This window comes from Nymphaea colorata, unplaced genomic scaffold (genome assembly GCF_008831285.2).
Source record: "Nymphaea colorata isolate Beijing-Zhang1983 unplaced genomic scaffold, ASM883128v2 scaffold0439, whole genome shotgun sequence".
In the NCBI taxonomy this organism is placed as follows: Eukaryota; Viridiplantae; Streptophyta; class Magnoliopsida; order Nymphaeales; family Nymphaeaceae; genus Nymphaea; species Nymphaea colorata.
This window is the reverse complement of record NW_022204945.1, coordinates 1-12,894: the sequence shown is the minus strand read 5'-3', so window position 1 is coordinate 12,894 and position 12,894 is coordinate 1. Positions and strand designations below refer to the sequence as shown.

Genomic DNA, 12,894 nt, shown 5'->3' with positions numbered 1-12,894 from the left:
ATAAGCAGAAATGATATCTGTTGTTCCGTTGCTGTAAGTTCCAGTACTTAAGAACTGGCGTGACTCGGCTAGGTTGCTAATTCCGTTATTCCGATGCATATCTAGGTCTCGAATATCGTTAATTGACAAGGCAGCTTTAAGAGCCACATTCGAGAGCGTTTTGAATGTCGCTGCTCCATCGGGAAGTGAATCTAGACCCGACCGCCCGTTTTTGATTAACTAAAACGATGACTTTTCAATGGCTGTGATGTTGTTATAGAGATCGATGTTGACGTTGCCGGTTGTGCTAGGGAGGAAGAATGGAATGTATTTTGTTTGCCAGTTGATTGGGTCTGGGTTTGTATAGTAGTTGAGAGTGAAATTATTGACTGATGTGCCAGCGTTGACTATTGATCCTAAAATTGAAACTCCATCTGGGGCAGCCACTGGGTTAGTGCCGTCGTTTGTGCCAAGCAGAGTGGCATCGCATCCTGCCCCACAACTGTAGATAAACCATTGTAGTGGATTCTTACGAGCTATGGTGGCAGTGGGTGTCCCATTCACGTCGACCACTCTACTGTAATTATCCAAAAGCGTATAGTTGCCAAAGACGTATGGGTATGGGTTATCGGCAAAGGCGCTACTGGCGGGGATGTTATCGCTTGCCAACTTCTTGATCAGGTATGTGAAGATGAGGCAAATCACGGGCGTCATTATCTGGCAGATGTTGGTGCAGGGCTGCTTTGATTGCAGGAGTCCGTTCTTCAGGAAGAGCGCCTTCAGTTGCGAGTTTTGCTTTTTGGGGGCCTCGTAGTCCTCAGAAGCATTGCTACTCATCCGATCAGAAATATATATATATCAATCGTCCAACAAAGGATACACCTTAGACCCTACCCCAACCGAAACCTCATAAATAACCATGAATACATGTCTGAAAGAATGATTTAATGCCATATTGGAGTTGATCTATGATGAATTAAAATGGATGAATGTTATGATCATTTAATTGGCTTTGGAGAGGCATTGAGTGATTCCTTGTAGGGCGTGGTGTCTCTGGAACGGTGGGATTGTGGTCTGTTGACGATCCTTTCCTCCTGTTCGATCTGTCTTGTTATTAGCTCATCAAGTTTTTCCTTTATTTCAAGCAGTTCCTTGGCCTTAGTGCGTAATTCTCTCTTGTATTCCTCGATAGCGTTGTTTTCGAGGATGTGGATGGTGTATTCTTCGAGGACAGTGAAGAAAAGCCCTCCTGAGTACTTCTTGGCGGTTTCCGCCAGCTAAACCTTGATCTTGCCAGCCTATGCGCTGCTGGCATTGATCTACGAGAAGTAGACAAGCACTCTAAATACGAATTCCAGCATGTTTTCCAAGAAGATGTTGTCAGGACTGAGGCTGCGCAGGTTGGCGTAGTCCACCTTCAAGAACTTTATGAGCTCCACCACTTGCGAAAGGTAGACCAGCAATTCTTCAATCTCCTTGCAGACAATGATAGGCACCCGCCATCGCTGTAGTGACTCAATCAGTCTTCCGCTTTCCCACCGAGCCCTTCCTTCGATGGCTGCCTCCATTTGGCGCAAAATTTCATCGAAATCGCGACTTCTCTCCCTTCTCAGATCGTCGCCCTGAGGTTAGTGGTAGTTGGTATTAATGAGGTTGATTTTAGTTGGCAAATTAGTGGTGATCTGTTTCTCGGATGGCTTGCTAATAAGGTCCTTCAATGACACATTTTCCCGACTTAGTGTCTACAACTATTGCAGGTAAAGTCTTTCTTTGGCCTTCCATTCTGCTTACAGGTGTTCCAGTTGCCCTGACAGTTGCTGGTTAGAATGCGTGAGGAATTGGTTATCTCCGAAGAGTCTCTGGTTGTCCTCCAGCATCAGCTGGTATTCTCGAGAAGAAGTGAATGTCGATGCCTGTCCCTTATCCTTGGAGTATTAGCGGTATAGAGCCTATTTGCAGTCATTGAGCTCCTCTCCTACTGCCAAGAGGGCGTCTTAAAGGGATCTGATCTTTGAAAGATAGTATTCCACGCTAATGTCCTGTCTATCAGTCTTGCGTTCACGCTAGTTCTTGAGTTCAACTCTTAGGATTTATAGTTATCTCTAAAGTAATTAGATTCTCTTGGTGTATTTGTCTGAATCTACTGTAATGCTTTGCTTGACCTCAATTCCTCCTTTATCTTAGTGAATTATGCTTCTAAAAATGAGGTTCTTTTGGTTCCTTCCTCAATTTGCCTTCTCAATTCTTCATTTTTCCTCCTCAGAAGTTCACTTTACCTATTGATATCTTCTCTTTCTTTGCTCAGTTGGTTCTTCTCTCTGGCTATTTGAGATGAATCGCTATCGGCTTTGTTTTTTTCTCTTTCCAGCTTACTTATTTGCTCGTTGAGCATTTGCACATTCTTTTTGAGCTTGTCAACTTCGGATGCGTTTGGCGCATTGAAGGTAAGGTTATTGATGGTGGCCTTAGCATTAGCAAGCTCTCTTATAGAGATGCTTTTTGCTTGTTGGCTGCTTACAGTTCTGCTGTATTTTTACGATAATTGTTATTCTAGTTGGTTAGGCTTTGGTTTGCGTTTTAAAGATTGGCAATCGTGATCTGCAATTATGATATTTTGAATTTATATTATCCTGCCATAGAAGAGCATTATGTGAGCTTAGCTTAAAGATTTTATATTTTCTTTCTTAGCTCTGCTACTTCAGCAGAGTTGTTGGTATTGATATTGCCATTATTGCTATTATTGCTATTATTGGCTGTGGGATTGTTGATGGTTCTGCTGTTGATGATGCGCTTATTTTCTGCTACAAGGTTGTTGCACTTGATTTAAAGATCAACCTTGGCCCTCCTGCTCTACTAGAGACTCCTTTATAGTTCTTCCACTTTCTGTGTGATGGTGTTTCTGAACTCGTTGTACTCCTTCTGGAGGCGGTCGTATTCCTTGGCGTTGAAGTAGATGTCGTACTTGATGTTGGATTTGGAGAGGATGCTGTCCCTGTCTCTGTCCCTATCGAGTGAGTTGGGATCGCTGGGGAAATCGTTGCGCTTGTGGTTGTTTTCTCGGTCATCGATGTGGGAGGGCGTGTCGTCTTCTCTTCGCTTATGATGCGAGGTGGGCCGGATGGGCGTGAGTCCCTCCTGTTGGATGCGTTCCTTAACCTCATACTACCTAATGACCTTCACCTGTTCCTCGTACTTTTAGCGCTCCATCTTGATGATGAGCTCCTTTTCAGTGAGCTCCCTCAAAAACTTCTCCAGCTGCTGCTTCATCCGGTCGATTTCCTTGCTCAGCCTATCGATCTCCAAGTTCAGCTTGATCTCAACTTCCACCTTCTCCTCCAACTGAGACTTTAGCGAGCGCGCCTGCTCCTCCATCTTCACCTGGATTAGCCTTTGCGTTTAGATGGTGCTTTAGTATTGACGCACCTTAACTTCTACTAGTTAGCGGGCTGCTTCTTCTCCCTGACTCCTCTTGGCAGCTAGCTCCGCCTATAGTCTCTCCACCTTTCTTTCAAGAGTCTGTATCTTGCCGTTTTTGTCCCTCAGCTAATCTTCCAGTCTGCTTCCTATTTCTTTCAAATGTTTGATTTCCATGTTGAATTGGTCGCTTGGGAAGATATGTTCTTCTGCAGCTCCCCATTTTGGCTGCTCTTCTGCTGCAAATCCTGTCTAAAGTCAGCATTTTGGCCTCTTTCTCTGCAAGTGCAGCCTACAGCTCCTTTACGCGTTTGGAAAGAGCGCGGTTTCGACTCGATGCCTGTTCTTCTTCCTCGCGAACCTCGTTAATCTATTTGACAAGTGCACTGACGCGAGCACTGGTCTTGTCGAGTTTGCTCTTCAGTTCGCGAATCTAATCATCTTTTTCCTGGGCTGCATCTTGGTTAATTCGTGTTTCCTTAAGCTTGGCCTTTAGGGTAGTTATTTCCAGCTGCTGGTTGGCGTTTTCTCTTTAGAGGATATCCATTTACACTCTTCTGCTTTCCAAATCCTTCCTGCTCCTCTCTGCTTCGCGTTTGTATCTTTATAGCTCTCCTTAGAGCCTGCTGACCTCTGCTTCTACCCGATGGTCCCTCTCGATCTTTGATGGTTCTCTGTCCTGTCCTCGAAGCGGGTGATGACCAGCTTGGAGTAGTCTGAAATGCGTTTTTCGTTGGCTTATAAGCGATCCATGAGTTTGGCGTTGTTGGCCTCGGCGGTCTTTAGCTCTTGCTAGAGCAAATCCGTTAGTTGGTATGTCGTTGATTTGCTTGTTGAGCTTGCTGGTCTGGCGCAAATTGTCATTCTTCATCTTCTCGATCTTCTCCAGCAACTCCTAGTTTTACAGTTATAGTCGCTCCTTTTCAGACTTAAGCCTGCTGGAGCCTTCGAACGCCTTCATGTATTTCTCCTTTTAGCTATCCACCAGCAGGAGCAGCTTTTCCCGCTCATTCTCCGAAACTTTAGTTGTTCTCTCAGCAGAAGAGAGCTCTACAGGTATTTTTGTGTCTATCGTTCCTGCTTTTTTAGTTCCTACTCGAGTGCTCTGGCGGACTGGTTGCTGGCGCCTTCATTGTTGGCAAGCCGCTTCTCCAGTGCAACTTTAAGCCCGAGAGGTTGTATATCATGTTATCTCTTTCTTCAATTTCCATTTATAGTTAGTCTCTGAGACGGGTGAGCATGTCCAAACTGTCCATATGCTGCTTGTTTTATTGTTTCAATCTTTCGTAATCGGAAATCAGCTTGTTTACCTCTTCTTCCAGCTCCTCGTTGGTCTTGGTTGTGGACTGCTGCTCGATCTGCTGGATAAATACGAGCTTGTTTTGGAACTCCAGCAGGCAATCTTGGAGCTGCATTACCATTTGGTACTCTTATTCTGAGACTGCTGTTACCCCTCACCTGACAATGAGGCTACCAGCTGCTCCCACTCTTAGCTTTCCTGTCCCACTGCTCGCACGTACAGTCGCACCAATTGGAGTAATCGGTCTGCACGGTCAAAACTCTGAGTGTGGAATTGATCCTGGCTCACAATAACCTCACCCATTTTGATGAGATGGCGACGCAATTGCAGGAAAGGCTAGCTAAGCTGACTATGTTTCTTCACTTCAGCTGCAAAGTGAATGGGTAAGATTTCAGCTGTTTCCTGCTATAATTGCCTCAGAAAGGCTTAGCAGCCATTGTTAAGGCCGGCCAGTTCTTCCTGGGCATGCTCCAACTAGCGTAAAAGCTGCGGTTTGTTGCGAGAAAGGTAGCTGACGCGGTGGTGCAGGCTTATCAATACGTCAACAACTCGCAGGAATACCACGCGCTGTCTGTTCTATAATTGGGAGAATTGCATAGTCCTGTTGAAGGCCTCCAGCTGCGGAATTTGCTCACAGACTCCTGCGAGCTCAGCCAGCTTCTACTCTAATGCTCTTGAAGCTAACCGCTTCCACCTGTTTATCTACTCATAGCTTAACTGATCAGTAGTAGATTGTCGTTAACGTCATTAGAGTCTGAGGAAGGGTCTTCTTCCTCTGCATCTAGGTCGCTGGAGTTGCTGTCAGGGTATAGTAGCCGGAGAGCCTGCGCTAGGCAGTAGCTAAGTGCATCTAGCAGGTGCGCGCGCGATAGTATAAGATTCTCATTGCTGCTCCGTCTAAGCCTTCGTGCTTGTCTGCGGAAAAAGCTGTGGCAAGCATGCAGATCTACAGTCTGTTTGTTGAGGACTTCTGCTTCCATGAAGGCCTTTACCTCCCCATCGTTTTTTTAAATTTGACCCTCGATGCCCTCATACCTGCGCGCTATGATCCCCTCGTGGGGATCTTCGGCCTCGCCCGGTTGCTTCTTCTTGGCAGGAGAAGCCAGCTTCCTGAGGTTTTCCTCGTTAGTTTTGAGCAATTCTGCGAGGGCCCTCACCTGATGGTACATGACAGTTGCAGCCAGCTCGTTGTCCATGTAAAGATTGCGGGGGATCTTTTCCTTAAGCTTTAGAGCCTGGAGTCGACGAATTTCCTTCTGGACTGCATCTTTGAGCTCGCCTGCTGATACAGAAATTACTAGCTGATAGTCGTACTTGAGCAGTTTTTGCATGACGAGGCACAGTTCCTCAGAGTAGAGGAACTTCTCCAGGTCCGAAGACGTGCGGAACTGGCGCACCTACCTTCCTTACTTCGGATTAGCCTCCGGCGATCCGCTATGCATCATATAATTATCAAATCTAACTCTAGCACAATCAAGCTCATTTCTTCCTCTACGCACACCAGCCACATCCTATCCTCTCCATCATCGTGGGATAGTCCTCCTTATAGATGATGGTTTGGACGTGGCATGGAATGGTAAGATATCCTGTTTGGAATGATTGTAATATGCATGCTACTGATTGGGTGATCGACAATCATTGGTCCTTGAGGACCAGGATTTCTATATTTTTGTGAATTCTGTCCCTGACGGGGGCGATGAGGTACTTCATGCAGTAGGAGTCGGGGTGCACCTCCTTGGTGAAGTTGCTGTCGAAATCGCGGTCCACCAGTTCGGTCAAGTGGCGGATGTTCCAGTTGTACAGCTTTATCATCTGGTTGGCCTTCCCCAGGATGCCCTCCGTGTACTCCTGTGAGTAGCGGTAAAGGAAAACGTTGTCGCTACTCTGTGGATTGATGTAGTAGGAGTTGTCGAAATTGGTATGGATGCGAATCTTCTGCTGTCCGCGGTAACCACTCATCGACCAAATACCGTAATACTAGCTTGCCGACCATGGCCCCTTATAATTCTTGCCCTGAGCCCTTTCGTCGAGCTAGTTCTGCCTCCTGCCGATGACGTTTTTGAGAGAGTCCATGGAGGTGAGGTAGAGTTCGTTGTCGTTGGTCCAGGAGTGGTCCTTCACCTTGTACTTCCTCATGCGCTGTTTGGTATCCTTGTATTCAGAGGTGATGGTAAGCGCGTATTAGTCGATCCACTACGAGAATAACTCGTGGTTGGGCTAGGCGATGATGAAGTTGTTTTCGTAAGCTGTGAGATCCATGCGCTTGGTGTTAGCTTTGGCGTCGTATGACCATGAGAACGGCTGTCCGTAGTGGGGGTGGAAGAACATCAGCACTCGCGGTAACTCTCCATACCGGTTGAAAATGAATTGAGAAGGGTATTTAGCAATATCTAAAATCCAGTCCAGCGACTCTAGTCCAATATAGGAGACATCGAGGTATATGCCTCCGTACTTGTGGATAATCGCTTTCCGCACAAAGTTAGATTTGGTCTGCGGGAATGTTGGGATTTTGCGATTTTGGATGACCCTGTCGAAGCGTTCATTGAGATCCTTCCCAATGTAGTATTAAATGTTGCTGTTGTTGATTTCCCTCACTTCAAACCCTGATATTGCAGCGTTTCTCTTGAGGTTTTCGATGCACAGCCTATTTCCGATGCTGGCCTTCTTGATTCCCTTGTTCCAGAAGAGCCAAACTATCTTAGGAAGGGACTCCCACCGTTTGGCCGTCTAGTTTTGTATTGATCTTTCTACTGTCTTCAGCAGATATTTATCGTTTTAGGGCTTCCCCAGGAACAGGTACTTGGCAACGAAGGATTGAGGATGGATGAGAGTTTCAGGTTTTTACACCATCAGATACACAAGATGCCGATTGAACTATTTTTAGTATACTACTGTACTAATGTACCTAAGCGGACCTGTCGTCTGCTCCAGCTACTCCAAGCTGTAAATGGCTAGATTCTGGTAGATCTTTACATCAAAAATGCGCTAGAAGATGTTGGAGAGCTTCTAGATAAAGTATCGATTGTTGATGGTGAACAGACCAAAGTGGTCGATGGCGAAACTGTTGACCTTGCTCTCATCCTGAAACTACTTGGAAATCTAGTACTGTTTGACTTGGAGGACTATATGGCAGGCAATAGTGAAGGAGTTATGAAAGATGTCCTTCTATGATATGGTTCCCATCTTCATGTTGAAGGTTCGTATCATGGAGCTTAAGTAAGCAGGATTTTTCATCATCCTCACGTACTCTTCCATGACCAGCTATAGAAATTCTCCCTTGCGGACTGCAACCATAAAGTTAGAGTCTACTCCTGGAAACTTTATCATGTGCTTCTAGTATTCATGAGTCACGTTTGCCTTGTTGACTTTCTGTACGATGGATCCTTTGTTAATATCGAAAAAAGCGATATATTGGGGGAGGCTGCTACGATTGCCTCGATTGACGTAGGGGTTGCTGTTGATTTATTTAATCCAGGTGAAGTTTTCGGTGAAGACGAGGTTTTTACTGGTTAAGATGCCGCCATTTTAATGCAGGACGAAAAAGCTGATAAGCTCTTATTTGATTTTATAAAAATAGCTTTCCTTCTCCATTCTTGTGCGTAGAGTCTCCAGCAATTCTCTAATTATTTTTTAATTCTTGGCGGAAACCCACTTCTGGAAGTTGTGCTCATCGATGAAGGCAACATTGAAGCCACTTTCCTGCGCATAGTGTCTTATGTTTTCTATGCATTTTTGAACAAACAGCGTTTGATTTCCTTTTTCATCAGCATAAACCCAAACTATTTTTGGTATATTGAAAGAGTTTGGAGTGCTATCTTGCTACATTTATGATGGATTGGTAGCTTAGCCATTTGGATTTGTTTCCAGAGGCATGCGTTCCATTTAGAGAGAGGGTTTGGAGGGGGAAGAGGCGGCCACCTTGGAGGCCAGTTGGGAGGCAGTCGATCGGCTTTAGTGGTAGGAGTTATTGCTGGCCTTGGTGACTGCAAGTAGCACTGCCAAGATCAATAAAACAAAAAGTTTAACTCTGAAATTCAGACAATTGGTGTCTTGTTTTGCCTATTCGCGAATATCGGATGGCTACGCTTGGGCATGCTCGAAGACCTTCTGCTCCTCATCGTCGTCTGTTGGCATGGCTGGTCGCTTCGATGATATAAATATATAAATGGATAATTTGAGCTTTTCTGATTAAAGATTTTTCAGAGGTGGTTAGCAGCCTAATTGATAAAAAATGCATAAAAAATGGTCATAAATAACGAGTTGTCTCTATAATATGTGGCAGTTAATATTGTTTATCTAAACGTGCATGTAGATCATGATTAGCTCAAAACTTTTATTAAGTGCCATAAAGCGAAGGTATGAGGGTATTTAAAAAATAATCACTAACTTGACCTTTCATCTCGTCGATAAAGAAATAACTCCAACTTATGATTCTTGAAAAAAAATGTTCTTACCTTTTTTCATCAAACATAGATTTTAAATTTATTACCTGACTCTGGGTATTAATTAATCATTCAGAATAATAATATTACAAAAATAATCGATGCAGAAATTGAATGAAGAATGCAGCTGCAAGGACCTATTTCACTAAAAGTAAAGCTTTTAGGTGAGATTCGGCAGTCAGAAAAGCAAGGGCATGGAAAACCTTTAGCGCTTTTAAGTTTTACCAACTTCACTGAAATGGCACCCAGCAAGGACTCCATTGATACCGAATGCACCAGCAACTCTCCTGACCACTCCGACAAGCACAGCCTCCACTCCATCGACGAAGCCATCGAGACCCAAGAGGACAGCCTCCCCTAACACCACTTCCAGAAGGTAGACTTGCAGCCGTTAGTGTTTTCAGAGCCACTACAAGAGAGAGTGGAAAGGGGACTCAAGAGGGGAGAGGCGACGCTAATCAGCCACTTTAGACAGAGTATGAAGATAGACAAATACCTACGGCTAGTCACCTCCATTATAAAGACAAGGAGAGCCTACGCCCGCAGTCCTCCCTCAACGGCGTCTACAAGGAACTCATCCTCGCCCGCAGAGTCATCAGGTGGGAGTCCAAGTACGATACCCTTATCGGAATGGCAACCCAATAGGAAAGCATGGGCATGCGGATGTTCAAAATCATGCAGCTGAGTGGCGACATCGTTGACCTCACCGCCTTCTGGCTGAAGATATTCAACAAAGGCACCAACAAGAAAGCAGCACTAATATAGCGGTTGGAGCAGGCGGAAAGCAATTTTTACTTTGCTGAATGTTGCATCTGGCTAGCCATTTATAGCAGCCGCTATTTTAATTTGAAGAGGAAGGAAGGAGAGCAAAAGGAAAAGAGAACGAGTATAGAAGGAAAATAGTGGAGAATTTGTTGAAAGCTGTCAAGTACCTGCTGGATGTGCTCACTTCTTACAACAATAGCTCGCTGAAACGAATAGGAGGATAGATAAACCACAAACTAGCCGGATTCCTGACCTTCTTATCGTCGGCCATCGGCATCTTCCTCCTCTGGAGATGATATTAATATGTTACTGCTTCCCATTACATCACTCATGCCTATTATCCACCTCCTTTTTCCGGGAACGCAGCTCACGAAGCTATCGGTTGGCCTCTTTCAACATGCTGTCCAGCATCTGGCTCTGGGCCTGCAGACTCACCAGGTATCCCTATTCCTTCTTGATATGGTCTTCCAGCAACTCCCGATAGTTTCCTGCCTCGTATTCGCTGAAGAAGTCTTCAAATCTTTTGCCCTTCGGCTGTTTGTCTCTGCAGTATTCTACTTAAGATCAGGCATACTTTGTATCCAAGGGTGTCTCTTGACTTGGCTAGCGCTCAATCTGTTGGACTTGGAGGTGAAAATGCACTTAAAGAGATCTTTAAGATCAGGATCGATTGGTCCTTCGGGAAAGGAATACTCCATTTTCTATATTAGGGTATTTTTACCCTGATCTTTTTCTCGATGTCGGGTTCGTTAAACGGTCCTTGCAGGTAGAGAAGCTCATAGAGCACAACTCCCAAGCACCAGATATCCAGTTTGTCATTTTGCTCTTCCTGGAGGAGTATTTCGGGGCTGTAATAGAGACGTGTGCCGATGGTAGTCTTGCGTTCGATGGTGGCTCCGTAGAAGTTGGAGCACCCCAGGTCCACAATCTTTATCCTGGAGTTGTTGTACATCATGTTCTCCAGTTTTATATCCCTATGGATGATGTGACTGTTGTGCAGCTCTTCCAGTCCGCAGCAGCTCTGGTAGATGATGTCTGCCACTTCGGCTATGGCCAGTCGCACTCCTTTCTTGAGAGTTATCTCGTAGAGGTTGGTCTACGTGGACGTTGATATACGCCCTCAATGAACTCGGTGATCAAGTAGACGGAGTTCTCGTCTTAGAAGTGGTCCAGCAGCTTAATGATGTGCTCGTTGTCCAACTTGTACAGGATTTCTATTTCCTTCTTGGTCATTGACTCCAGTTCCGCCCTGGAGATTTTCTGCGTCTTGTTGAGCTGGATCTTCTTGATGGCATACTACTTGCCCGATACGCGGTGCCTATACAAACCGACCTGTCCAAAGGATCCCTTGCCTAAGCTGCGAATGGATTCGAAATCGGCTAGTTTCAACCCTTATCCGAAGAAGTTGCTGACTCTGGGGAAGGTGAGCTCCTGCTTCATCCAATTATAATAATGCAGTATATGTGTGCAATCATGATGTGATGGTCGATCACTTATTGGTGGGTTTAAGGCTGATGTTAAACCTGCAAAGTGCGTGCACCTTAGGCGGTTCGCTGTGCTGATCGTTGGCCTTATCCTTGAGGCGCTTGTATACCTCATTATAATAGTCGATCATTGTGAGTTTGCGCTCCTTGTTATTTTCCCTGAGGTAGGCTTCGGGGATTTCCTTTTCGTTGATGAAGTGGTAGACCTCGAAGGGGTCGCCCAGTTTCACCTTCACGCGCACCACGTAGTTGATGACGCCGTAGGTGGAGCGGGAGTAAAAGAGAGTGTGTCTCGTGTAGAGAGGCAGGAAGTCAACAGATATGTACTTGTTCAGCTCGTATTCCTGGTTGAAGGTGTTATCCTTCTTGGAGAAGTCGTTGATGCGTTCGTTTCTGAACTTCTCGATGCGCGCCTCCTCCTGCTTCTCGTCTTCGTCCTCGTTTTCGTCCTGTGTGGGGAAGATGCGCATGACTATCTCGTTGAGGATTAAGCTGAGTACCTCCTTGCGTTCGGAATCGCTGAGGGGGATTCCGAGGAAGCGGGCCTCTCTCTGCACGTTGTGGTCGATGCCTATGTAGAGGATGCCGCCAGTGCTGTTGAGGTAACTCACTACCTGCCTCTTCATTGCCTCTCTGACTTCGTTCTCCTCCCTTATCTTGCGGTTGGAAGAGGGCGGCAGTTCCTTGCTGAAGTTCTGAGTGAGGGTTTATACCTGTTTGCGGATGCCGTTTTCCTCGAAGTGGAGGCTGCAGCAGAACCCCACATCGCGATTCTCCTTGGTCTTGACAATCTTGCTGTGTGCTTCTTCGACCTGCAGCCGAATCCAAGTGAAAACACACTCTTCAAAGCAGGTGACTGGTTCTTCCTTGCTGAGTTCCTTCACAAACTAGATGAGGTTCTTGCCCCGCTCGAAGCTCTCCTTATCTTGGTCGTTGTTCTGCTCGAACTTCTTCAGTAATTATTGCATGCGTTCGCAGCGTTTGTCCTCTGCTCCAAAGTCGCGGTAGGTGCGCTTGTCGACAAGTTTTTCGATGCGTGGGCGGAAGAATTCGAAGATGGCCTTGTAGTTTGGACGATACTTGAGGAAGCAGTCGTAAGCATAAACGTAGAGGATGGCGATTTGGCGTTATATTTCCTCGTTTTTCTTCTGGTTGTACTGGTGGTGGATGATCTTGAGCACCTTTCGAGGTAGCTATCATGATGGAAGGCAATCACGACTCCCAAATGGTCTCCGCCAGTCATCCGTCCAGTTATTTGCTTGAGGGTGGGCAGAGCTCCTTCCGAATTGTTGCCGTAATTGTTAATTTCGTACTTGCGAGCTTCCAGAAACTCCAGAGAACTTTTATAGCTTTACTCTCGCTTCATCAAATAAGTATAAACATACACTTTCACCCAATCAACTATACTAACCAAAAGCCATCTTCATATTTGCGATAAAATAGGGGTTGGGGTTGGGGTTGGGGTTGGGGTTGGGGTTGGGGTTGGGGTTGGGGTTGGGGTTGGGGTTGG

The 12,894-nt window shown here is 45.7% G+C and overlaps 2 protein-coding genes across 2 annotated transcripts; both read right to left on the bottom strand.

Annotated features, from left to right (window-relative positions):
• Nucleotides 1-3,174: 3,174 nt before the first annotated feature.
• Nucleotides 3,175-6,024, bottom strand: LOC116244993 (uncharacterized). Its single transcript, XM_031616759.1, has 5 exons — nt 5,729-6,024; nt 5,437-5,620; nt 4,704-4,802; nt 4,025-4,288; nt 3,175-3,357 (listed from the first exon to the last, which is right to left on the bottom strand). Exons 1-5 carry the CDS (start codon nt 6,022-6,024, stop codon nt 3,175-3,177), a joined length of 1,026 nt encoding a protein of 341 aa, XP_031472619.1.
• Nucleotides 6,025-9,669: 3,645 nt separating this feature from the next.
• Nucleotides 9,670-12,010, bottom strand: LOC116244992 (uncharacterized). Its single transcript, XM_031616758.1, has 3 exons — nt 11,441-12,010; nt 10,622-10,996; nt 9,670-9,852 (listed from the first exon to the last, which is right to left on the bottom strand). Exons 1-3 carry the CDS (start codon nt 12,008-12,010, stop codon nt 9,670-9,672), a joined length of 1,128 nt encoding a protein of 375 aa, XP_031472618.1.
• Between the last annotated feature and the right edge of the window lie 884 nt (nt 12,011-12,894).

Coding starts and splice junctions, on each gene's coding strand:
- LOC116244993 (XM_031616759.1), bottom strand. CDS start 6,024: ATGCAAAAACTGCTCAAGTACGACTATCAGCTAGTAATTTCTGTATCA. Junction 5,621..5,728: donor GAGGGGATCATAGCGCGCAG/GTATGAGGGCAT, acceptor TGCTTGCCACAG/CTTTTTCCGCAGACAAGCAC. Junction 3,358..4,024: donor ACCATCGGGTAGAAGCAGAG/GTCAGCAGGCTC, acceptor AGGCTAATCCAG/GTGAAGATGGAGGAGCAGGC.
- LOC116244992 (XM_031616758.1), bottom strand. CDS start 12,010: ATGAAGAGGCAGGTAGTGAGTTACCTCAACAGCACTGGCGGCATCCTC. Junction 10,997..11,440: donor AGCACAGCGAACCGCCTAAG/GTGCACGCACTT, acceptor ACGTCCACGTAG/ACCAACCTCTACGAGATAAC. Junction 9,853..10,621: donor ACATCGAGAAAAAGATCAGG/GTAAAAATACCC, acceptor GAATATCTTCAG/CCAGAAGGCGGTGAGGTCAA.